Source organism: Apteryx rowi, unplaced genomic scaffold (assembly GCF_003343035.1).
Source record: "Apteryx rowi isolate R43461 unplaced genomic scaffold, aptRow1 scaffold_192, whole genome shotgun sequence".
NCBI lineage: Eukaryota > Metazoa > Chordata > Aves > Apterygiformes > Apterygidae > Apteryx > Apteryx rowi.
Genome location: NW_020448219.1, coordinates 53527 through 80622, shown reverse-complemented (window position 1 = coordinate 80622; position 27096 = coordinate 53527). Strand labels below are relative to the sequence as shown.

At 38.0% G+C, this 27096-nt stretch overlaps 1 protein-coding gene across 1 annotated transcript; it reads left to right on the top strand.

The window, feature by feature from the left end:
• On the top strand, nucleotides 1-27096 carry DDX4 (DEAD-box helicase 4). The gene is made up of 16 exons (XM_026062737.1): nucleotides 1-53; nucleotides 1653-1724; nucleotides 3890-3976; nucleotides 4308-4379; nucleotides 7415-7456; nucleotides 7530-7568; nucleotides 8708-8850; nucleotides 9929-10081; nucleotides 11365-11519; nucleotides 13515-13644; nucleotides 14733-14899; nucleotides 17688-17833; nucleotides 18593-18692; nucleotides 23250-23520; nucleotides 23660-23767; nucleotides 27016-27096. Exons 1-16 carry the CDS (start codon nucleotides 11-13, stop codon nucleotides 27094-27096), a joined length of 1809 nt encoding a protein of 602 aa, XP_025918522.1. The 5' UTR covers nucleotides 1-10.

Here is a 27096-nt window from a genome sequence, read left to right as displayed (position 1 = left end):
AAGTCAGCGTATGCAGGATGACTTCGGAGTTGGAGGATGTTTTAGAAGTAAAGGTAGGATTTTATAGTTAATGCTTGTGGTTTTGGGGAACAATTAAGTCTTCTGTTTTGGACTAAACATTTAGGATGGAGAACCTTGCTACTGGTACCCAAATATATTCTGAAAATTTCAATAATACTGTGTTAGTACTGTTGCTTGAGTGGTGCTATTTCTTACGGAAAACAGTAGTTATACCTGTTCTAAGCTATCTTGTTTAATTCATTTTCTTTCTTTTGTGAATGGACAACTTGTTACACCATGTGCTTGTTTTCAAATAACTGATTTCATGGTCTTCACTTTCCAATGTAATATGTTGACCTTGGTCAGGCTGCTAGTAGAAGTTCCATTCTGTTCTGTAATGTATGCATTTAGCTGAACTTTCAGTGGAGTAAATGTAGTTTCTTCTTCCTTCTTCCTTCTTACTATCCTTTGAAGATGTTCTGATTTGTAATTTCAAGTATGCTTTAATTGTAACTGGCGTGATCACATACTACTTCTCTCTTCCATGGTCTTAAGTTGGTTGTGTATTTAGTAAGCTAAACTGGTACTGACTGGAGAATGTACACAATTCAGCCTTTGAATATGTATGCATCTCTTCCTCTTGTTGTTCCCTTTCCCTTCTATATTTTTATACATATTTTTTTCTTAAAAGAATAGTTAGTGGACATATCACTAGTACGTTAATATAACCACTAAATAGAAGGTGAAGTAAATTATTATAGCTTACTGTAATTCCAGAGACCGGTATTTCTGGGCATGTAAAAGATGATGGCTGGGAATACCTAGCATGGATTTACCTTGTGTAAATTGCCTTCTGTGAACACTGGCTGGATGCAAAGTAGCTCTACTGTCTGAAAAGGACTTGAGGGATGAGAGGGCACAATGTGGGGAAGGGGGACTGATCGACAGTAGGCTTAAGCATGAGGCAACAGTGTGCCCTGGCAACAGCGAATGTTAGCAGCATGCTGGGCTGTGTTAACAGATCAAGGGAAATGGTTGTCCTTCTCTAATTGCTACTTGTTAGACCACATAGAATACTGTGCCCAGTTTTGGGCCCCCAATAGAAAAAAAGACTTTGCCAACCTGGATCAAGTTCAGCAGAGGGCCACCAGTATGCTCATGGGGCTGGGGCACTTGCCTTGTGAGACTGAGGGAGCAGGGCTTGTTCAGCATAGAGAAGAGAAGTCAGGGGGACCTCAGAGCAGCCTTCCTGTACAAATGGGATTATCAAGAATATGGAGCCAGGCTCTTTACTGAGGTTTAAAACAGGTGAATGAGAGAAACAGGTGCAAGTTAAAAAAAAGAGAGGTTCAGACTGGATATAAGGGAGGCCTTTTTTCCCCAGAGGGACAGTCCAGTGGTGGAACAGGTGCTTGGAGAGGCTGTGGCCTGCATCCTTGGAGGTTTTCAAGACATGACTGCACAAAGCCATGAGCAGCCTTGTCTGAGTTTTGTGTTGACTCTGCTATGAGTGGGAGGTCGGATCAGAGACCTCCTGAGGTCCCCACCAACCTGAATGATTCTGTAATTCTATGTTGATTTAAATAATAAACTGCTACAAAAGATAGTTGTGAAGTTGATTTTTTTCTTCTTTTTTCTCCCCCTAACTGTAGATACTAATGAATCTCTGAACAGAGAGGATCAGCCAGTGAGATTTGGTAGTGGAAGGAGTTTTGGAAACAGAGGTAACTTTGTGGAGTGTCTTTAATTCTAGTGACTATTTGTATTTGCTATTCAGGTATTCAGTTTTGTATCAGAGCCAAATTAGTGTTCATGACTTTGAGACAAATACCAATCCGTACTTCTGCATAATTTAGTCATTCAGTAAAACCCCTTAGTTAGGACTGCACAAAATACAATACCCCTCTATATTTGCCATGAAGGCAGGGCTCTACATTTAAAATCAATACATTTTGTTGACCTCTGCTTATGATTTCATTTTCCTTGGAGGGAGATATTTTTCTGATTTCTTTGAGTAATAATATAGTACAAAAGGCAGCTGAATATTAGTACTCATGTATACCCTGTATGAGAAAGTATACCAGTGCTCTTTTGTGCAAGGCCTGAAAGCTTTCTCTTTAGTGTCCATAAAGTGATATTTAACCCATATCCTGCTTCCAGCTTATAATGGAGAGTGGCCCTCTCATATGTGATGCATATTCAAGAAACTGGTAATTGCCACTTTGTTCATACTAGCCCATATGCTCCCACCAGATACCATCAGAAGTGCATCTTGTGGTGGAAACTATTATCATGTAACATCTGTCCAAATAACTTTCTGGCTGTAAGTGGGATTGCTTAAGAAACAAGGAAGGCAAGCCCTAGTCCTGGTTTGGCATGTTTTGCAGAACAGCATTGCACAGCATCTCTGTTCAGGACATCTGTGCAATCACTTAAGAGTCGTGTGTACTCCTTCAGAAAACTCTACACTATTTCTCCATGTCTAGGACTGATGTACCCTTTGGTAGGTGAATGCTAAGTTTAGTTGACTAAGCAGACAGTAACACTTTGCCAGTGACAATGGATAATGCCTAACAGTTCTGCTGTACACTGTCTTAAGCAACTGTTAAGTAACCTACAACCTGTTTTTAAGGTATGTAATATCTGTGAATGTTTACATCCAGCCTGCCTTTTGCATGTGAGTCTTTAAGATGTGATTTTTATCTATTTATTTATTTTGCATTTGGAAGAACTCAAATGGCAGTGGCTGTATTTACATATGTATGTACCAAGAATTGGGGGAGAAGGAAATAGGTACCTGTGGTAGAACCTTGTGGCCACATTTAGCAGAAGATGCTCTTTGTCATTATAAGATAATAGAAAAGATGTTTAATAGAAGAATAAAGGCTAAGGAGTAAATGACAATAGAAGTGGCCTGCTCAGAACTTGTGACAAAACCTAAAACTGTCCTGTCTCTTAAATGAGAAATAGCTTGTTTATGAATGTGTCTGTCTTCTTCCTCTCCCTCCCCATCAGAAGGGCAACTAAAGAAGAGGGTAGACATGAAAATACATTGAATACTTTGGCATGTTGTTTCAAACAACTAAAGAAATGATTTTGAGTAATATATTAAACATGGATAAATCAGAAAGGCAAAAGATACTTGAGAAAGCGGATATTTAGATTCTTCAGAACTGGATGATTAAATGTTCTTTTGCAGATCTTAAATTTTTTATTGGCTTGGAGTGTACTGGGCTTTGTTAGGACACAGTCTAGGATAACTCCAAGAACTGTATAAGGAACTTGTTCCTGGCTTTGCAGAAGTTAAAATTACGTTCTGTCTACAAGGTAGGGATTTCTGTGTTGTTAGACTTAAGGGCTGTGTTCATAGGAGAATGAAAAGAGAAACAGAAGACTATTATGTAGGGTGTTAAGACTTGTCAATCCTGGCTATATAGCAGGCAGTAGATAGAATATTACCTCGCTATGGTAACTGGTTACTAAAACCAAGAAGGTACAAATGCTGTTAGTTGTCCTGTGGCTGAACCAGAGGACTGAACTGACCTGCATCAAAACTGAAGACCTGTAAGTGAGGAGCTCTCTGTTAAACACTTGCATGTGTAAACTCAAATACTTCAAGACTTAATGCTTGATCTACTTCTTGCAAGAAGCAGTACTGTGGGGTGGGATAGACTTTCCTTCTCTTCATATTCCTTTGGCAGTATGTTTAGGCAAATCACTTAGTCTTGACTTAACCACTTGTTATCCTGSTTGACTCAATTGCTTGACTTATCACTTTTTATCCTAATTCATAAAATTAGGATTGAGAAGAATAGTCATCAGATAAAAGGCACTTGAATTGTCTGGCAAAGTTAGACAAACTAAGGTGTTGTGTTACACTGTACTACAGGTTTTCAAGAAAGGARCAGCATAGAAGGTCCCAGTACACGAAAAGGAGGTTTTAGAGGAGTTTCTGGAAGCTTTGGACAAAGTCATAGTAAGTATTTATTTACATGGACTGTTTTGTGAGGAAGCATACACTTGATCTTTTCAGATTGGTTGCTCTTTGAGAACTAGAATTATAAAGGTGAAAACTGCGAAATAGCTCTTGTTTTGTAGCTATGTTATGGAATGTAGACTGCTGCTTTGCCAAATACTGTCACTGGGAATAATACTGCATGCGTAGGATTTTTAAAGAACCTCTTGCGGCTGTTGCATTGTAAGGTTTATTGGGRATAAATAGTACTAGTTTTAAGCATAGTACTTCATAATATTATTTTATACACAATTTTAGACACAATACCCATTACACTGTATGTTACTTACAGGTATTAGAGACAAACCTCAATCTAGCAGTTTTCTTGCCTCTAGGGAGAGAGGAGCACTTGGAGGGCCTGCAGGTGAGATGTTTTGTTAGGGTAGTGAACCTTTCCGATTTCCTCATTGTTCATTTGTTGCAACATACTATCTTTACACTTAGTTTCACTAAATGCGATTAGCTTGATTGTTCTCCTTGTCTGAATTAAGCAGCCTACTGCAAATGTTAGTATTTTGCTTGCATGCGCTCACCAAGCATTTTTATAACTTGGATAGATTTTGATAATTGGATTTTCAAAGCTGTTGTCTTTTGTAGTTATTCTTGGTCCTACTGTTTCTGGGCCAGTCCATGAACAATGAAGTGGAGGTGCTAGACAGTAAAAGTGAGCAAGTTCATAAAAATTTGCTTCAAAAAGTTGCCATTCTAGATCCCCCCTTGCCATGCCCTTCCCCCCCCCCCCACCCACACAGAGCCAAGGGAAAGCCATATTTTAGATCTGTCCAGACTGACAACATGTAAGGTTTGTTGCTTGAGGCCAGGTCTTCCTGATGACTTTGTTCTAATGACTTTTTGCTGTCTGTAAAGGAGTTTTCCCTCAAAATCCTATCTTCCTTTGCCATTGATGCTACTGTAACTTGCAACCGTAAGTTGCAAGTTATACCTAAGTATATCATACTTAGTGCTACTTAATGCATAATATCCATTGCTCCAAGTCTCATAGTTCAGACTAGAAATAGCATTAAACTAGCACAATGGGTAGTGCATGACTGATGCTCTCTAAGAACATTGTGTGATGTCTGTAAAAGAATTTTTCACTGTAGAAATATGCAGTGATTAGCATCTGTTTTCAGCATTGTTCTTTAATATCCTAAGGACGTTTGGTTTCCCTGTATGTGATTTAGTTGAAATTWTTTTTTTTTCAGATTAAGTTTAGTTCAAATCATGGTTTTTAGAAACTCAAGTGTTTATAGAGGCATCATGCTAATATTCACTCTGATGTACTGCGTCCTTAGTATAGTGTAGCCATTCTTTCTTTTTTCACCATTAATGTGTAGTATTAGTACTTAATGAACATTAGGGATTTTTGTAGGCAGTAGTTAGTCTAGACTGTAGAGAGACTGACATGTGGGAAGATAATTCTTCCTGAGAGTAGTTTGCTGCATGGGAAATGCGTCCCTTTATAGTAAGGCAGGGGATGACTCTGGATCTAACAAAGGGAGCTCTGATGTGCTGTGCTCAGCACTTGCAATTTCAACAGCTGTGTGCCATAGTTGGGCAGCAGAACAAGCTCTGGTAGGCTGTTCTGTCTCCTTGCCCTTCTTCTCTGAATAGTGGTCAAGCCCTTCTAATAGAAATTGTATGATTAATGAAGGTAGGGTAGTCCTGGCTTTTCTTAAAACAATTGCTTTTTGCATGTTAGAGATACTGTGTAGGCACATTCCATCTTTTGATGGAAAAATAAGTCTATTAATGTGATTGCATACACTGTGTTGCATCCTTGTTTTGATTATCTGTCACCATCTTAATGAAACTGTGGTTTCACAAAGTTGGTTAAGACTATCACTGCTGAATAGGGCGTTCATGGTCCAAGTTACTGTACTGGCTACCTCTTTGGAACTAACGTTTGTACAGTTATCTGTACAAGTCAGTTATCTGTCAAAGTCAACAATTAATCTTGATGAGAATGAACAATCAGTTTAGTAAGCTGCCCTGATCCTATTCCTTTTTTTATGCTGGCGCTGGTGCATTTAGGAGGAATGCAGATGTGGGAGGGGAAAGGAGGTGTTGCAGGATCTCTGTACTTCTGTGATACCAGTCTCAGATTGTCAGTGTCTCACAGTATGATTTTATGAATGATCTGAGCTGAACATTTGAGAGGAGAACCTATGTCCAGCTGTTCCTGTCCTCCTTCTTCATTTGGTCTCACATTCCTTGTTTATAATTCTAGCTTCCTTTCTGTTGCAGAGTCTTCATATTAATGGCTCCTACCCTTTGAAATCAGCAATGCAACTTTCTGCATAGAGTAGCTAGAGGCTAGCAGTGATACATAAAATAGAAAAAGCATTAACCATTATAAGATTAAGGATTGAAAAGGGATTCTGGAAATGCTGCTGCCTAATAGCTCAGTTTTATTAATAAAATTCTTACATCTGATTTTGAGGAGCTACTGCAATTCTTAAGAATAAATGTGTTTGTTTTTTCAGGTGATAGTGAAAGCTACAGAAGCAGAATGTTTGGATGCCAAGGTCAGAATCTTCATGGGAGTGGATTTTACAAAATGTGTGACTATTGAAGTAACAGGATGATCTTATTTTCCTGACTTTTCCTGACTCACCTCACTCTTAGTTACCTTGATGATAGTGACTTTTATGGCTTTTTAGTTATTTAGAAGTTGCTTGTATAGATAGCATAAAACAAGCATCTCCTGACTTTGTGGAAACGTTGACTGGTTCTTAAAATTAAGATGTTGTAACCATAAGCATGTGTGAATTTCTTGTTGATCAGCTCTAGGAGAAAACCCTTGCTTTAGAGTTAACAAAGTAAGGTTATAAAATTGACATTTTTGTGTTTTTAGTTTCACATTAAATGCTTTTTTTGCTCAAGATTGGTCTTGGCTGACTGTAGACAACTACATCTTCTCTGGGCATGCATACACTTGGTTTAGAAAGGCTCACTTCTCTTGTCTTAAGCTAAAACTCATTTTATGTAGTTGTCTTAGGGTGGTCATCTCATATCTGGGATGACTGCATTTGTTTTGATGATAGACTTCTGTACTATGAATCAAATAAGGATCAGCACCTAGTCTGTGCAGTCATCAGCAAGATGCTGGATTTAATTCCTCCATATTTTTACTGCCAGGTCCTGSTAAGCTCTGTGCTCTTGCATCTTCTTTTGGCCCTTTAAAACACAAACTTTGGGCCTTTGCCTTCTGGCCTTCCACAGCTAAGCTTTCACTGCTGACCTTAAATATTTCCACTCATTCTGCGATTGTATTGGGATCCACTGTTTAGTTTTCTAAGTGCTTCTAGTCATTTTTCATTAAGGTTCTTGTGTGGAACTTCTATCAAATGAGCATTTCTCTAAAAGCAATTAATTTTGGAACACTTACTTTAACAGGAGGTTACAAAGGACATGATGAAGAATTAGGTTCTGGAAGAAGTAAGTAGCTTCTTTATAAGTAACATGGCAATTTTACTTTCCTTTTAACTCAAAGAATGTTCTCTTGTTTAAGGTTCCTGGAAGTCTGCTGGTGAAGCAGGTGGTGATACAGGTAAGATATACAACCATCTTAAAACACTTTTGTGTAACATTAGTTGCCAAGCAATTACTGTTGATATGTTTAAACACTGACCTTTAAATCACTGAGCAGTAGTGTGGTTGTTTTCACCTAAATAAAGATGAGTGACTCTTTGGAATGGATGGCTATAGAATTCCTTATACCTGAAAAAAATCTCCTGTTGATGGCGGTTTCTTTTTAAAGGTAGTGCTCATCTAGTTGAGACACAACTGTTTGAAAGAAATTAAATTAGCAGTAGTGTGCATATCTAAGTGATTAGTCATTAAAGCAAACTGCTAAGGGAGCAGTGGATTCTCAGTCTCAGATGTTCCATTTAAGATACCATTTTTGGAAAATATGCTTGATGTATTTACTTAGCTCTAGTAAAGGATAGAATGACCCATATGTACAGGAGATCAGGTTCAAATATGTAATGACTTTCTAGCATGTATTGAAAATATTGTTTGAGACAGTCTAGAATGCTTACTTACCTGGAGTGTTTTTTGGTAAATGATTCTGGATTTATTTTGCCTTTCTCTTCCTATTGAAATGCAAAAGGACAAATAGTGAACTAACTCTTGTGTGAATAAGTCATTCATGATCCCTCCTCATTTTGAAGTCACTCTGAAACAGCTTCTGTTGCTAACCTTTAAACATCAAATAATTCATTTTAAAACTTTGAGACTTTTAGCATGAGAAGTATCTTACAAGTATACAGGGTCATAAATGCGCTGTCATGAAAACAGTAATCATATCCTTGTATACTAATAAATGCTTAAAATTATTGAATAGGCACAACTTGTAATGTAAAGATCCTTTATAATAGAATTGTTTTCTGCATGTTTGTAAGGTAGAACCTAACTTCCATAAGTAGCTCTTCAAAATAAGGTCCTTGAGCAAATGTGAGACAAGAATGCTTTACAAGAGTGACTTTATACTTGCAAGTGAGTATTAGAGCTAGTATTATAAAACTAAATTTTAATAAAATTAATTTATGAGACATCTTCCTTCTCTAGAAGTGGAGGCAAGTCTAAATGACATTCAACTGAACTGAACTTCAGTAGCTCCTTACTTAAAATTGTTTTGCTTGTTTTTTTATACTGCTCATGAACTTGCGTGCTTGTTTTCTTAAGGTCCAAAAGTGACTTATGTGCCCCCTCCTCCACCTGATGATGAAGAAGCCATCTTTGCACATTATCAGACAGGAATTAATTTTGACAAATATGACCAAAACATTGTCGAAGTATCAGGACTTGACCCTCCACCAGCAATACTGGTTAGCAAACTCGTTAATCTCAGGGGTTGTGTTAAGTATGATTCTGCAGGGATATGTCCGAATTCCAGTGTTCACTGCTAATGAAAGTATTAAAGACTTTGAATCCTGTGGACAATACTGTGTTGGAAGGAGATGCAACCCTTCTGAAAAATAGAGATTTGAACTCAAATGATATTTACAAACTACGAAATGGCGTAGAAAAAGTAATACTGTATGGACAGGAAATATGGTACTTAAATTGTATAAAGTATGTATTTTAGATCTTAAACGGGTGCCAAAGACCTTTCTTTTATAGAAAGGCTGACAGTCTTCATGTTGAAGTCTGTTATTGAAGGATCTTTAACAGCTAAATGAACATTTGTTAAAATACTCTTCATTTCGACAGACAAGGTATTTTTTTAAATAGCTTCTGGTCCTGTTTTCTGTGGCTACAGTTTATTGCTTAAAAACAATATATAACTTTGCTCCCAGACGTTTGTATCAATTTTCTTAATCATCCCAGGTGGCTATTTCAAAAAAGTCTCCTTTTGGGGGAGGATGGGGAAGAAAAGGAGGAGTGGTAGCAGCACCTGTGAGTGAAGAGAATATGCAAAGTTTTTCCCCTGCTCATCTTTTAAATGGTTTTCTTACTGAAGTTAAACTGGTTTTGTCACATGTGCTTTTTCCCCCTCAGTAGGGGTGTTGCTTTAGCTTCCCAAAGTAGCCATATCACTCGGGAAACTAAGAACAGATCTACACGAAATAAAACTGCAGAATTTGTCTTCATAGGACACCATGATATGGGCTTACCTGCTTAAATCAAGATGTAATAACTGGCTTCTGTGYGGTTTTCTCTCAAAGCTAGTAAGACCTGCTGAAGGTCTTCCATCCTTGCAGGCCACTTTGAGTGGCATGGGCTGGTTGAAGAAAACTTTGGGGATTTTACTGTAGGAATCATGACAATCTAGATGACTAGTGAGACTCCTTCAAAATTACTGCTTTTTAGTGTTTGGATGTCTATATCATATGGTAAGCATCTCATTTTTTAAGCTAATGTAACTTAAGTGTGGTTATGTATTGTAAAATATTTTTCTTATAGACTTTTGAAGAAGCTAACCTCTGTCAGACTTTAAACAAGAACATTGCTAAAGCTGGATACACTAAACTTACTCCAGTGCAGAAGTACAGTATTCCCATTATACTTGCAGGACGGGATTTAATGGCATGTGCCCAGACAGGATCAGGAAAAACTGTAAGCTATTTCTGAAGTGTTCGCACACACCTAAAATGTGTGACCTTAGTTTTAGGTAGATGCCTCAATTTTACCAATTAAGGGTTCCTCTGCTGCAAAGCATTTAATGTAATTCTGTTGTCTTTTCAGTGCAAGTTAATTCATTAGGCAGGTGTAGCATTAAACACAAGTATGAATGATGGATGGATGATCGTGTTGTCAGGGTGAATTTCTCTTAAAATATTTCAGTGAACTGGTGGTTTGATACAGCAGGCCAGTCTTCAGGGCTACTGATACAGAATCAGAAGTGGTATAGACATGTTGTGGGAGGTGTTGGTTAGAAAAAACTTAACAGTTCAAAACTTTAAAAAAAAAAAAAAAAAGCTTATGCCAGATTTTTAATATGATGTGTCATCCTGGAGCTGTCCTAAAAGTATAAGGTGGTCATAAACACCCTCTCATGCTCTGGCTAATGCAGGAGGAATATGATCTGATCTGAATCAGATCTGTAGTTTTAGGTGATTCAGTATTAATCATGGTACTGTGACTAGAGGTGATATTTGTTTCAACCTGTTAAACTATCTAATATACCCAAATCTAATCACTAACAGTTCCTGTATCATAATATTGGCTATTAAATATAGCCTTTTGACATTCAATGTAGCATGTAATTCTACCTTTATGTAGCTTATTAGTTTGAAGAGCAGACACATTCTTAACCCTTCTGTTACAGGAAGGGAAGAGGAGAAATGTCTTAAAACTTATGCTGTAAATACTCTGAATTGCTTTTGGGGTAGCTGTACAGGTGCTATTTTGGGTGTAACTAGTCTTATCTGGAAGTAAGACTGCTGATGCAGCTGTGTGCTATTGCTTTGCTGTTTAAGTAGTCTGGAGATCTGTGCTTGTCTCTCACATCTACTGATGATAATAAAAAGCTTGTAAGTAAATGTTTTAGGGTTTTTTGCTTTTTGTTTTTAATTCTGGGCTTCTTAATTATGATTGTATGCCAGTGTGGTGTGTTGAACTGTCTGAAGAACTCAGAAGTTAGCTGGTGCATGACTGTTCCTGCATTATTAGACACTTAAGATCCAGATAGCTGTTTTCATGCTTCTTAAAACAAAAGAGAAATAAGCTTAAATGTTCTACAGTGTGTTGAGGTCATTCCTTTTGCAGTCTGTTTTCCTTGAAGTTGATAATGTGCTGTATCATTCTAGTTTTGTAAGATTGATACATAGCTTTTAGTGTGACTAATGAAAACATTATTTTAAGACTAAATAGCTTACATATTGATGCTTACTCTTCAGGCAGCTTTTCTTCTACCAATTCTGGCCCATATGATGAGAGACGGCGTAACTGCCAGTTGCTTTAAAGAGCAGCAAGAACCAGAATGTATTATTGTAGCCCCAACTAGAGAATTGATAAACCAGATCTTCCTAGAAGCAAGGAAATTTGCGTATGGGTAAGCTTTTGTACCTTTGCCTGATACTGCTTATTTAGCCTTAGTCAGCAATGCTTCTATTTTTTCACAAACACTTTCAAAAAAAGTTTTGTGTGCAAGTGAAATTGAATGACTACAAGCACTTGAATTTAAATGGTAATACTGGCTAGCAGATTTCTTACTGTATGGTTGGGGATTTAAACTTGTGTTCTTATGACATGGCTTGGGGAGAAAACGCTTACTCCAGCTTGGAGGGGGATAAGTCCTAAACTTGCCCTGTAGTCTTTATGAGCAAAACAGAATGACGTAAATAACTTAAGTCTAACCTGCCTTGTGTAATTTGACTGTACTTTTATTTTCATCTTTGGGCGGGGGAAGAGGGATTGCATAGTGGTTTCAGTTAACTTTCTGTGGTAGTTTGTGGTAACTCCTGTAGTTTGGACTTTCCAGTGTTATTGGTCTCCAACAAAAATATTTCACTGCTCAAACAAGCTGTGATAACTCTGCTTTCTCAAAACGAAACAAAAATTTTTAACTTGCCATTGAGCCCTTGGGTGTTGCATGATGCAGTACATTTTTACTAGTTTGCCAGTGATGTTTCTGTTGCACAGTGACAGGTTGCACTAGTGCAAGGGAGGAAATAAATGTGTTGTATGTAATGACTTGTTTGCTGTCTTCACTCTTCAGGAGATGGAAGGGAGAATGTAACTTTGTCAGTGCAAAATCTGCACTAATTTAGACTTGCCTTTGGTTTTTCAAGGAAACTCATGCTGGAGGCTGTTCTTTGCATTGCAGAAGTTGCATTATATCAGCATGGTTGTTTGCCAGATGTGTTACTAAGAATATCTCTTTTTAATCTCAAACTGTTCTACCTGTGTAGCTAATTTATTGATTACTGTCTTCAAAACTGGATACAGATAAACTAGCTTTTGAGTTTAGAAAGCTTCTATTGCAACAGCCCTGAAGCAAATCAAGGTGACATACATCTAGAGAGCAGTTAAACAGTTCCCCAGGGTGTGTGCTAATCTGTTGCCTTTAAGCAGTTGCATGTATATTGCTCAGTTCAGGTTCATGATACTCTTAAGCCCCTTTAGTTTAGTTCAAAAATATATCTACTACTAACTGGTAGTGGATACATGCTGAAATGTTACCAGTCCAACGTCTTTATTCATGGCCAAAACACTCTGCAAAGTTCCAGTTCRAGGGTAAAAATCCACCAGGTTTATCTGATTCACCCTTGTTGCATGTGAAGTTGAAATGATTATCATCAAGAATAGCTGGTTTGGATGTGAATATAAAAATTACACATGGCATGCAAGTAGAAGCCTTAACAGGAGATTATAAAGATAAACTCTTGTATTTGTTGCTCAACTGCATGAGGTAGTACTTGTTAGTAGAGCTTGTCTTTTCTACAGAAGAAGAAAATCTGATGTAGCTTTACTTGATAGATCTAACAGACACCCCTAGTAGGAAGAGTACTACACAGTTCAGTGTTGGAATAAGTTTGCTGTCTAATGCTCGAGTGGCATACAGTAGTGTGTGCTGATACAGTTATTTGCCTTATAAACTGATTCACCTGTGTATATTGTCACATTGGCCCTGTGAGATGTGGTAAGATTACCTCTGAAGCTTTAAAGGCATACTTCAGTTCCTCTCCTTTTTCTGCTCAGTATGCCATATAAAATGGAAAAATGTCTAACACTGTTTTAGTTAATACTGCGGATTGTATCTCAGTTGAAGGGAGAGGGAAGAATGCAGGTGAGATGCAATGTGTTCCTTCACAGAAAGCCACGTGTGCAACCTCTATGTAATCTGAATGGGAACTTTCACTGAGGTTACAGTGAGTGGTTTTTTTGAATTGGGTCCTGCTTTTGATTATAAGCTGTGCTGCATGATGGAGTTAAATCACTCAAGCTAAACAAGTTGGTTCATGGTAAATGTGATTTCTACATGTTTTGAGGCTTAAAAAAAAGTTCAGTTACATAAATATGTGATCAGAATATTTTCTATACATAGGACTTGCATAAGGCCTGTTGTGATCTATGGAGGAACACAAACAGGTCATTCAATTCGTCAGGTGATGCAAGGCTGTAATATACTATGTGCCACACCAGGAAGGCTTATGGACATCATTGGAAAAGAGAAGGTAAGATCTTAAAATTTAGTCCAAATTCCCTGAACCCTCTTAGCGTTTTGGCTACATATTGGTGCTCATTCTTCAAAGTTGATAGAAATAAAGATAGAGCCACAAAAACCTGTCAGTATGTGGCATTTATTCATGTACTTAAACTGCAGTTGAGCTTTTCTTGAGATATCCAAATAACATAAAGCATTTGAAAAAATATCTTGAGTCTTGATCTCTCCAGTTTCTTTCAGGGGAACTGGAAAATACTGATTTGTATCAGAATGGCTGCAGTATCCTGGCTGATTAAATTTTAGTGTATTAAATAATGGTACACCTTTTCTTACTCCTTGTGGGGAAAACTCCATACTGGATTTTCACTTGATTTCTTGTTTTTGCTGCAATAGCTGTTTAGCTGTCTGTGGAACTCATATCAACTCTTTTAATATTTTAGTATTGATTTATTCAAAATAATAAATTCTAGGAGTAATGTTATCTTTGTATTTATATTTTTCCAGCCATAGTATTGTAAGTTCTCAGCTGAAACTTGCTGCATAGTATAATGGTGGCTCAGTGATGTTGCACTGAACAAATGAAGTTTGGAAAAAAACACTCTTGTTGATAAAACTGGTTTCTGTGGTTCTTGGGATTCCATTTAAAATGACGCTCTTTATCAGCAGTGAGGAATTTGTAATGTTGTCCTTAACATGCCTTCTGCCATTACTTCTATCAGAACAAGAAGTTTTTTGAGAATGTGTGATGGTGAGAAGGATGGGAGAGAACATCTCTAAAGTTCAGACATAATTTCAAAACAGATGTAGTAAGAGTTGATCTACAGTAGGCTCCATCTTCATTTACATTGCTGAACCCAGTTCTGAAGCACTTTATAAGCATGCTATCAGAATTACTGTAGATGTAAGCTAAAAAAGTTAAATAGAGCTTGGGATGTAAACAAAACACAATGTCTGAGGAGAACATAGGGCTTTAATTGTAAATAATTTAGACTTTCACTAGAAAGAAGTAAGTAAAAGTTGAATTTCGCCAATTAGGAAATTCTGGAAGTGTCAATGTCTATGAACCAATGAATTTTTCTTTCACTGAAATATCTACAGATTGGTCTGCATAATGTGAAATACTTGGTGCTAGATGAAGCAGACCGTATGCTTGATATGGGTTTTGGTCCAGAGATGAAGAAGCTAATTTCTTACCCGAATATGCCACCAAAGGACAGACGTCAAACATTGATGTTTAGTGCCACTTTTCCTGAAGAAGTTCAGAGGTAGGTAAAGTAAGGGTAGAAATATATATGAAGGTGCATTTGTATATTTAAAAAAATAACTATCTGAAGAGTTAAGGATGCTTTTTACGTTTAGAAGCTTATGAACTTGCTAAAAAATACTGAAAATCTATAATGTTAACATTTCTTGTTGAAAGTTTTCCTTTTTTATGTATAGATGAATTGCTTAGTTTGGCTGGAAACTCTCAAGCAACTTTAGAAGTGTGTGAAAGATCTTAAATTCCTTTCTGCAGAAATCCTCATACTGCCCCATTTGTCTGTCCCCCCCCTTCCCCCTCCCCACCACCATGTAAATTCAAAAGCAGTGATCCCACTCTTTCACAAGCAACACTGGCATTGCTGTCTTTGGTATCAAGGCATAACGTAGAGAAGCAAACTGTTGCTCAAGTTACCAGCCTTTGATTTAGAATCCTTTCTCATGTGCATGCACACTATTTGCTTTTGGTAGTTTAAAACTTCCAGAAATGGGTTTTAGATGTGTCTTACAGCTTTACTACTCACTACCCTTAAAGCTTCCCTTTCCAGACGTTGAGAAAGCAAGATGCAACAGAAGGTGTTGCTGAGCAAGGGAATAACAGAACAAAACACCTCATTCCCTGTAGGTGAATGGGAAGTACTCACTATTTTCTGCTTTTGAAGAAACTGATATCTGATTATCTGTTTTTAAATTGGAAGGGTCTAAAACTTGAATCTGAGCATTTGAGAATTTTTGTAGCTGTTGTGGTATTGATACTGTTGTGTCAGACTAAAACATTTGCAAGCATCTTACGGTTTGAGAATATGTAAACTGATCAGACCATTGCAATACTGGAGCTTCAGTAGGTCATATTTTGACAGCTCTCTTCTGGCCTTTCAGCAGGCCTGAAAGATCTTTTTTTGGAGGCGAGGAAAAACCATCTTTAGCTGTCTTGTAGTGAACTAATAATGGGGCTTGTTTATGCAGCAGGGAGTCGAGCATTCCCACTCTACCCTGGGAAAAGATTGAGTGTCTCCCTTTAAAATGAGGAGTGTGCTCTGCTTGGTTAAGGTTTCAGGCTTGAGAGGAGCCTTGCTACTGTCCTTATCAATGTGTTTTGGCTAATGCTCTTGCTGTGTGTTCTGCTACATACTGAGAGATGATAGTCAAGAATACCGTAACCAGCACCTGAAAGAAGATTTCTTCAGCTGTGCAGGGTGTTTACAGTTTGGTTCTGGTTTATAAAGAACCAGATCTACCTTTCTACTGTCAGGATTTATGAGCATTGGTAGAAGACTTCAGTAGCTTGAGTGCTGGGTCATGGTTTGGAAATGTATAATGTTCTTTTCATCTTTTGAAACTGGAATACCTAGTGGTAATGTTCTTGCTTTAGAGAGCAAAAACCTTTCTTTTCTGGAGTCAGTTCCTCCCTGGATTTGCTGCCTTTTTGATTCTGGAGTCAGGAAAGCCAGTGTGTTTTTCCTCACTGTACTATCAATGCAAATTTAGTAGGCAGTACAGGACAAGGTGCTCTTTTTGCTAGCCCTGGTGGGTTCAGTCTCTCCTGTGCTTGTATTTAGACTTCAGTGAACGTAATCAAATTTAATTTTACCATACTACCTGGTTTTGTGCTTGGACTTGGTCTTGGCTCTTAGATGGGCATTTGGTCTGACTTATAAAGCTCTTTCATGTACCGGAGTTAAGAACACCATGCATTTTATAGCTGATGTATGAATTTGAAATGAGCAATTTTGGTTTCATATCTTCCAATAAAAGGAACTCTTTCTTCTCTCCTTCCCTGTCTTGTTTTCTAGGCAGCTTCTGAAGGGTTTAAACTTTCCTTTTGCTTTTGATTTAGGACTGTATCTCAGTGAGATCTTAATTTCCAGTCAGATGTTAAGACCAAGCACATAAAGCTTCTAGTAACCTCAGGAGATTTAGGTCCTTTAGCTCACTTGCTCTTGCTCCTCTAAAACTTGAGGTTGCCAGCTTTCACTTAAAGATTAATTTATCTGATTTTTTTTTTCTCTCTGCAGTGGCAGCTGCTTTGTGTATGCTGGATATTAAGCACACCTGTGCTGATAAGTTCAGTTTAGTGCARCCTCTCAACTATTTTGGGGTGTTCCTAGGAGTTGCATATTCTGGCAAACTTTTTCTGTCAGAGAAGATCACCTGTGTAAGGGGTAACYAAAGAGGAACACTATCTGAACAAACCATTATTGAAGTAGAACTTAACTTTTGTCAATGGCATCTGTTCAGAATAAGTGAAACTGTAGATTGATGCCATGTGATAGCTGTATGCTTTTAAGCAGTGCTTTTGTTGAACAGTCAGTAAGGATCATGCTGTCTTTTGAAGGTAAGTTTTGAATTCAGGCCTTTGTAGGATTCTCCCCTCTCCCTCCAGATAATTACAAAACAGTGCCCTGAAAACAGTCAATGAGCATATGTGTTAGTATCCCATTTTACTTCAAGTGTATGTGTGTAACTCTTTTGAGATGGCTAGGAAATGTAGTGTTCACGTTACAAAAAGCTGCAAGGAAGTAATTGTTCTATGTACCTTCTTACTGGTCTTTTTTTGTAAAGCAGTTCAAAAAACAATACTAACTTTATTAGCACTTTTAAAAAATACATAACACTCATAACATACATAACATACATGCATACATGCATACAATACATAACATGCATGCATATTYTCTGCCTTGTGAGGAATGAAGTAAGTGATTGTGGTGGTTGCTTACACATAAATGAGTAAGTCTTACAAAATGAGATGCATAATAGACTTCAGGATGCTCAATTTTGTTTCTCTCTAAGGCTGGCCGGTGAATTTTTGAAAACTGAATATTTATTTGTTGTTGTTGGACACGTGGGTGGAGCCTGCAGTGATGTTCAGCAAAGTATTCTTCAGGTTGCTCAATATTCCAAGAGGGAGAAACTGTTAGAAATTCTACAAAGCATAGGTAACTTTCCTTATTACTAATTGCCTTCCAGGGTAGACAAAATCATTACTTTAAACCCTGCTCTTCTGACAGTCATGATTCCATTCTATTAAGCACAGTATAGACTTTGTAAGAGTATTGCTTGAAGTGCTCTCCAGGGAATGCTGCTATTCTAAACTGAGTTTGAGGTTTTTAAGCATATTTGTGCTACAAATGGGTATTTGTCGAGGTCTCACCTGTACTGAGTAATAGCAGACAAGCTTCCCAGGTGATGAATTTCTTTAAATGGTCAATTAGTAATTGCTTTAGCAGCTATGGTGTTGCCTACAGTTTGTCTGGGTTTTATTTCTAGTTTTGCTCTGAACGTATCTTACTGTTTAACTCTGAAAACTGGGAAGCAGTTTGGAGTTAAAAGATGGTCTGCATGTCTTTCTGCTCAGTGCTCAGAATGGTTTGTCACTTCTAGCCATATGCTGTAGAACAAGGTTGCATACTAGGACCTACCACAGATCAGAATTAAGTGTTTCCTACTTTTATTGAGGAGAAAGATATAATGCAATAGTCTTCATCTAGGTTTCTGTATTGATCTAGAAATGAATGGATTGAGTATAATTAGTTTAACGCAGGCAAGAAATCRTAATCGTACCTTAAATATCTTACTCAAAACTAATTCTGACGTTATGGAACTGTAGTTCTCATGTAGGTAAGAACTGCAGTTGTGAATAGTGAAAATGCATTAGGTTTCAAACTGCAGTAGATCCGAACTCTTGTTTAACACAGGTTGTGAGCGAACCATGGTGTTTGTGGATACAAAGAAAAAAACTGACTTCATTGCTGCCTTTCTTTGTCAAGAAAAAATACCAGCCACTAGCATCCATGGGTAAGTATTTTTTTATGTGAAAATCACTTAATATTATTTCTTGTAAGAAACTTTTTTTTTGAGATTCATTGTCTCGCCATATCTATGCGATTTAGCTGGCCTTGTAATCCTCAGTAGCTCCACCCAATTGAGAATGTAGTGTTTCTGAAGGCCAGTTTTTACTTTGTATTTGCTGAGTATATATCTTCATGGTTGACCACACTTCAAATGCTTTATTGCTTTAAGGCCTCTGTTCATCTGGATTTTGGATTGATTGGCAAGTTTGTAAACTCTAAGATCAAGAGCCATCTCTTAAGCTGTGGAGATGGTGTCAAGGCCACCTATGGTGTTTTCTTGCTAGGAAGGATTTCTTGCTAGGAAAATTTAGTTTGTGTGTATATCCAGTTACTCAGTAGCCACTGTGGCTGCAATATGTATTGCTATGGGGAATGTTGAGAAAAGGTGGCTGCAGTTGGAAGACCTTGCCTTTCAAAAGACTTGAATGCTGATGACATTTGTACTCCCAAGAAATCCTGTGATCCAAAGACATATATTTGCCAGTCCGTTTCTATGCAGAAAAACTAGTTGAATCCATGCATTTGTTGCAGACTACTTTACTTCTGCGAGTTTTCCAGTTGACTGGAAGTGGAACTATTTAGACTGGGAACAAGAGGCTCATATGCTGCTCTTTCTAAGCAATCACTTAGGCCCAGGATTCATGGAAGTGACTGGAGTGATAACCAGTCATTTCTTGTCATCTTATCACTTCCTCAATTTGGCAGCTTTCTAGTTTGCTTCAGTAGCGTTTCACTGATGGATCAGATGCCTTTCAGTATGTCCTGTGCTTCACTGGTCATAGTAGCTTTGATAACTGTTTTTGACACCTCTTGAGGATCTCTCTCAAGTCTCCTTCAATAGAAAGTAGACTTGTGCTTGGCTGTTTTGGTTTCCCTTCATTACAGGGGTGTAAAATTTTCTTTATCAGTTATTTGTAGCTGAAAAGCTACTCTGCCATATCAAAGGGGACCACAATTCTTCAGACAGTTTGTTGTCCTCATGCTGACTTTCAGAAGGCTAGTTTACATCTCCTAGCTTGCAGGGTATGCTTGATTTCATTCTGGTATTGAGCTGTTAAAAGATAGTAGTGAAGGCTTTCAATTCATAGGATCATGGGATAATTCAGATGGGAAGGAACCTCAGAAGGTCATCTAGTACAACCTCATGCTCAGAGCAGGACCAGCAGGACCACTAATTGCTGCTAGTTTTGATTTCTGAGTCAGCCAGCTGTAGAAGTGCTTATGCAAGATGTCTCATGCTTGCTTATCTTAAAGTTGGTAAAGGTCAGCAGCCAAGTGAATGCCAGCAGAAACTGCTAGCCCCTTCTGGCCACCCTCCTGCTGAAGCTCTTTATTACAGAATCACAGAATAGTTGAGGTTGGAAGGAGCCTCTGTAGATCATCTGGTTCAACCCCTCTGCTCAAGTAGGGTKAGCTAGAGCAGGTTGCCCAGAACCGTGTTTGGTCAGGTTTTGAATATTTCCAAGGGTTGGAGACTCCACAACCTCTCTAGGCAACCTGTTCCAGTGTTCAACTACCCTCACAAAGTGTTTTCTTGTGTTCAGTTAGAATTTGCTGTGTGTATTTGTCCATTTTCTCCTGTCACTGGCCCCTACTGAGAAGAGCCTGGCCCCATCCTCCTGACCTGCTTATTTTCCACACATGGCTGTTCTTGTGGACCCATTAAGTTAATTGGATTTGTATGTGGAATCTACTTTGCGGGCTCTCTTTGAAACCCTAGTTGCCCCTTAAGAGAATAGGTTCTAGTTTGACCTTGATAGAAGAGTGACTTTTGACTTCCTGCTTGATAACTGCAAGGACCTATCCCAAATTTATCAGAGAAGTCTCTTCTCAAAACTTAGCTGGAATAAAAAGACTAACTTGCTAGATTTATCCTGTAGAGAAGGCCTAAGAAAGACCTGAATATCAGTAGGATAGTGTCTTCTGTTCACATTAAGCCTTTCAGAACCGTTCTTGAATTGGAGGGGAATACCTAGTGGTCCAAGGGACATAGCCACTTGTACATAACTTCAGAGTATAATGGATTCCAGCTGAACATGTTACAGAGCTACTTGAGCAGTTTTGGTCATCAGAACATATTTTACTGAGGCTTAATGTAGCCTCACTTTGAAAGCTCTCTACCTGGTATTAGAATACCCACCCCTTCCTCTCAAGTGTTCAAGCTCCTGTACTGCTGAAGCGTCCAGCAGTTGTACTCCAGTAGATCTGGAATGTGAAGGACAGGAGACCTACTTTCAGCTTTTGGGTGCATGAGAATGCTGTTTGGACAAGGACCACTTCTAACAAAAAGATTATTTACCAATAACAGCTTTTTGATATGKGGTCCACATCTGTCCATTTCTTGATTGCAAATACAGAGAAACCAAAACTATATCCTTGCCTGTATTGGTAAGGTGGATGCCTATGCTACTGCTCTGGGCAGTTTTCAGTCCGAGTCACAAGTGGCACAACTGCACAAATATGTTTGTGAATACATTATCAAGATCTTGTTACTGATAAGCAACCTTCTAAGAAACTTACCTGGTACATGGAGCAGTACTGGTTTGCTTAGAGTGCTTAAATGAATATTTGTTCAGAATCTTTGTAAATGGACAATCTTAATGCTAAACATATTAGAATGTAATAAAGACATATAAGCAACATGTTCTACTGTATTTTTTTGTCATCATACATTGTAATTAAGGAAGAGCTTTTTGTGTTAATGGGGTGCTTTTCTGATATGTTCAGGAATTCAGGTGGCAGCTGCAGAGTTTTCATTCTGTCTTAGAGGCTTCCCCAGAGGTGATAAGTCCAATCATGTATCATACAGACATGCTGTCAAATCTGCCTCCCTGATGTATTCGTGGACTTTTTACAGCATTTGTGAGGAGATTGGTCTAAAAAGAGTGTTTCTAACTTGTGTTTGTACGTTACTCACTAGCATTTGGTCAGGTACGCAACACTGAGAAACTTAAGGTGAAATACTTGCTAATTCCAGGTTCAAACCCATCTAAAAAGACTGTCCCTCTCAAGTGATGAGCTAACATGCAGTGTCACAGTGGTTGTTTACACTTCAAAATGCAGGTAAACAAACTGAATGTTGAGATTCACCACATGAAAACTAACTTTGCAATATTTTTCATCTTTTAACTGGAGGAAGGGACTTTTGAAGTCTTGTCAAGAAAACAGTGGTTTGGAGAGTGTTCTGAGAAACATCAGAATATTTTGTTTGTAGATAAGTTAAAATCCATCATAGTACACAGATACAAAATGTTTGTGTGTATCCTGTACCCTGTCAGTTCTACAGGTGTGTGTGAAGGGTTGTTTTGAGAAGATTTGGCATTCTGTTCTTGGCTGACCTGTAGCATGTAGCTCAGTTGCTATTGCACAACTTGTCTTTTGTTGGGGGAGGCTTCTATGCATTTCTTTAGAATTACTACACTGTAAGTTAAGGTACACTTAAGGGTAACTGGTCCCATGCAAGCTGCTAAACTTGTGAATTTTACTGATTTGTGGTTCACTTCAGTTTTTAATTGGAAACTAGCTAGGATAGCTTTCTTAACTGCTCTTCTCTGGGATGCCAGTCATACCAGAGTAAACTGAATGGCCTATGTTGGATACAACGGAGTACTGGTTTTTTGCTTTTTAATTTGTTCTCTGATTTGGTCAACAAAAGAGCATCTGTAAAACTCTGTTCTACAATATGTAAGTGCTAATTAATCTGTAGACATTCTTTAAAAATGTTAAACAACAACAACAAAACCCAAATGTAGCAAACCAGTGTTTCTTGCCCTCCTGAGGATGAGCAAATACAAGTTCTGTACTCTTGTTTGGTGACTTTCTGGGTGTCTGACATATGTACTGTGCAGGAGAAAAGGTAGATTTCACCTTTGCTTTCTTGGGTCTCTACTACAAAGCAGCAGTAAAGTCACATCTAACTATGGCATGAAGAAACTATCAGTAAATAAGTGGCCCTTCTTTAGGGAAGAAGTGATACATAGCTATCTTCTGTAACTGCATGAAGTCATTTATTGCTGCCTTGACACAGGAAATTAATTCAAAGAGCTATATCTGCGACAGAGCACCCTTTGTAGGTATATCTGAATGCGTTGTTCAAAGCATGGAGATAACTTAAATCCTTGAGAATGAAGTCCTGTTGTCTTCTCTCCCTTTTCTTCAGTTCTCTTATGGTTGCCCTAGCAYCCTTCCTTCCCACTTCACTTCCTCATGTTCATCTTTGAGATAATTGCATTGCTTCTAAGTGAACCATACATGTAGTGTTCAAATAGTCCCAATATATGTTTCTTTAAAAATGTAATTTCTCTAGAGGCTTGAGTTAAAGTACTTAATATGTCTTACTGCGAATCAGTTAAAAAATCAGAAAATTCTAAATTGGTAAGTATTTTTGCAAGGACTACTTCTGTGTGTGAGTCTTACTTGCTCTTTAGCCTGTGTCTTGTAATATTACAGACTTTTTTTTTTTTAACTTGGATATCTATTCTAATTTTTGTTTTCTTTGCAGAGCTAGGGAACAGAGAGAGAGAGAAGTAGCTCTTCGGGATTTTCGATCTGGAAAATGCCCGGTTCTTGTGGCAACTTCAGTGGCAGCGAGAGGCCTGGATATTGAAAATGTTCAGCATGTTATTAATTTTGATCTTCCTTCCACCATTGAAGAGTATGTGCACAGAATTGGACGAACTGGTCGTTGTGGAAATACAGGCAAAGCCATTTCTTTCTTTGATAATGGTTCAGATGGCCATCTTGCACAATCTCTAGTTAAAGTGCTTTCAGATGTAAGTTTCAAATCTTACTGTGCTCACTCTTCTGGGTTTTTGAGGACTTTAATGTAGCTATTACTACTTTGGTACACTTGCAGAACTCTGAATTGGTAAAGTAGTCAGGGTCTCTAAATTCACTTTTCTAATTATGCAGGCTCAGCAGGAGGTTCCAGTTTGGCTGGAAGAAATTGCTTTTAGTATTCATGAAACTGGTCTTAGTGTTCCAAGAGGAAGTTTCTTTACATCAGTTGATACCCGAAAAGTAAGTTTGGAAACAAACTTCAAGTGTTGGCTTTTAAAACTTTGGTGTGTCAGTATAAAAGCGTGTTTAGCTGTATATATTCAAATTAGTGCCACTGAAACTATTTTGACTGGAACAGCTTCTGTCACCTTAGTTGTACGTCTTCAAAATGCTCATGGTATTTCTGAAACTCATTTTGGATAACTAGTTTGCCTGACTTCTACAGCACAGCCTTACTAGCTGTGTTAGTCTTGATGCGCAGTGTCAAGAATTACTCTGGGAGAAAAGGTTTGTGCAAACATGCACAAAGAGTAAGACGTAAAGGAATTGGGAGAGAACTGATAAGCACTAATTGCAAAACTTGTTTCCCGTTTCAGTACTTTGTCCCCTTGTGTTGGTTACTGAACCATACTTAAATGGTTTCTACGGAATTAAGTTCTTGCCGTATTACTAACACAGTATCATCTCTAATGGAAAGGGACTTTCTTGGTTCCAGTGTCTAATCCTTGTTTTCCTATTCTTCATTTTTCTTGTTCAGCCTAACCCCATCCTGTGACTGATTGTGTATATTCTGATGCTGCTTTTATCAGAAATTTTAAGAAGCTAATCTTGAGAGCTTTTTTGCTGTAGTTCACTTGCTTAGTGCGAGCTAGAGCTGTGTGTACTTATAACCGGATACATGATGTTTTAAAGAAGGTTGTAGAATATAGTCTGCATCATTCTTGTAGACATACTCCAAATGTCTTGAAACTTTTTTGTGCAAATATTGGGGCAGGGGTGGACACGTTTCTGGCTTGCCCACAAGACATAATGGCTTTTGTCTGTCTCTTCACCGTTGCATCCGTTACCTTTTTTACAAGCAGAATGCTCATGATTCACTTCTTAAACATTAATTTTACTATGGAAAGTTACAGTAGCAACTGTGGGGAAGTAGTCACCCAAGATCCACTTTGTCTTATACTAACTATATTGAACCAATAAACACTGGTTGTTTCCTAGCTGAATGGATTTGATCAGACAAAGGAAGCTAAAAGATTACACATAGGTCTCTTTGGAGAAGAGACCCTTTGGCCTTGGAAGAAAGGCTTATAAAGTTGGTCTTGATCTTGTTCCTTTGTTCAAAGGAATTTTTGATCATCTTTGATACTCTCTGAAGGCTTGCTTAAAACCTTTATTGAAAATAACTGGCACCTGTGATATGTCATCTTGTAGGGAAGGGAATAGCTTTATTTTTTGCTCAAGTGAGTGCTGGTAGTGAGTCCCACTAGTTTCCAGTATGGAACTGAAAAGATTTTCTTAGGAATTCATGTAAGATGCACACATGCCCTGCATCAAAACCAAGGAGACTAGTATCTTTGAGCATTCCTGCTCCTATTTTCAGTGCTTTTTTAACTGCTGTTTGATATTTCTTGTTTCTATCTACTTGGATTTTGATGCCTTCATTAAAAGCCTCTTCTTGATCTCTTGCTTCCAAGAATTTTATTGTGTTACTTGCATTCCAAATGTAATACTATCTTAGGGACTACAGGGGAAATAAGTACTGCTGCTTGTCTTTGCTTGTATCATTTCTGAAGCTTGAGTTTCTCAAGTTCAAATCTTCCTTTCATGAATGATCTTTTTGCATCTTGTAATTAGTGAAAGTACTGGGTGTTCTGGGTACATCTACCTGTCTGACCAGCCCCCTAATCAGAGCTGACTTTTTTTGGGTCCTCATGGACCCAAGGGGACCCSCATGGGACCTCAGTTACATACTTAAGCACTTGCTTCCTTTTTGCTGTGGAAATGCAATTTCTAGCAGCCATTCTTTCAGTAGATTTTTATATGTTGCTGTTCAAGGATGCTTTTTATCTAGATTATTTCCAAAGGTGGATCTTATCAACCTTTGAATCTAGATTGCCTCCAAAAATACATCTCCAGTCTTTGCAAGGAGTTTAGTCTCCCAGCACTTCATGAAKTCTGTCACTTCTAGGGCTGAGTCTGTCCATCATGCCCTTGACCTCCGAATTACAAAATCTGGCTGTGACTCTTGATCCACTGACTTCTGAACAGAAAAGTTTCAGGGGAAAACTGTTTGCTGTTTGTAATGTCTTGGGAATGCTGCCTTCTTAGTCATATATATGTAGTACGCAAACTTTGAGTTGGAGATCATCAAATTCTTCCTCTAGCAGCTTGAATTCCTTCTTCCATCTCCCCTCTTCATAGTCTTGAGAATTAGAAATTTTTTTCTAATCAACTCCTAATTAGAGAACTTTAGGAAATTGTTGCTTGCAACTTCAGTCTCTTCAGTTTTGTTTTTCTTTACAGCTGGTGACATCATTAAACCTTGAAACTCTTGAAAAAGGACACAAAGTTCTTTCTCAGCCAGAGGTGCCCAAAACTGTTGCAAATGCTTTTCAGTGTTTTAATTCTTAATGCTTAGGGCAAGGGCCAAATTATAAATACTTGTTCCTCCTGTTGGTGGTGCTGCTGCTTCTAATCACTTTTGAGACCTCTTGAAGTCAGTGATCCTAACAAGCTGCATGTTCCCAATTAGCCTTTTTTTTTTTTAATTGACTATTAAAGCTACCTTTTTCTRCTGTTTATAGTCAGCATACTTCTCTGTTCTCCCTTGAAAAAAGGCTTGTATCTGTTTTGTTCTTGTTGCTACTGTAACTGTATGAGCTGGAATAGGCCTCTACTGTAACATGGACATGTTTTTCAATAGTGTTGATCCTCTTTCCTGAGGAAGAAGGCAAACCTCCTCAGGTGTATGTAATCACTTTCTTTTTCAAACCGAATGCTTAAAAGACCATTTTATAATAGAGAATTTGAACAAGGAATCTGTTGGAGGCTTTTGTCTGATTACTTAAGAACAATCCTGTATGTCACCAGGCTCAATTGCTCTTTTCAAAAGAATTTTACTGGGAGAGTAATCCAGACAGTGATTCTTAGGAAGTGGAGAAAGAAGTTTTTTCCACAAAGCTGTAATGAACTGTTTTGTGTTGGGTAAAAGAAGCTTGGATTTGAACAGAAGTCTCTGGCAAACTGGAGAAGGGTTATTCTCTCACCTGACAAAATCTGAGGCTGATAAAATTGCATTAATTTTGGATTAGGGTCTAAAAACCTAATGCCTAGAAGTTTGATAAAAGCTTCTTTGCTTAAATATGATGTTCTAATGACATTTAGTGAGTCATATATACAGAAGGGTAAAATTGCTTTATGACAGCTTTTGTTAAAGGATTGAATGTGGATGTTAAATTGATTCTAAACTAGTATCTATTGTTTCCTAGAATTATGAAGGCAGAGGCAGCACCAACCCGGGAGAAATGAGAACGTCATACACTGCAAGTGCATTTGAGTCATGGGATTAA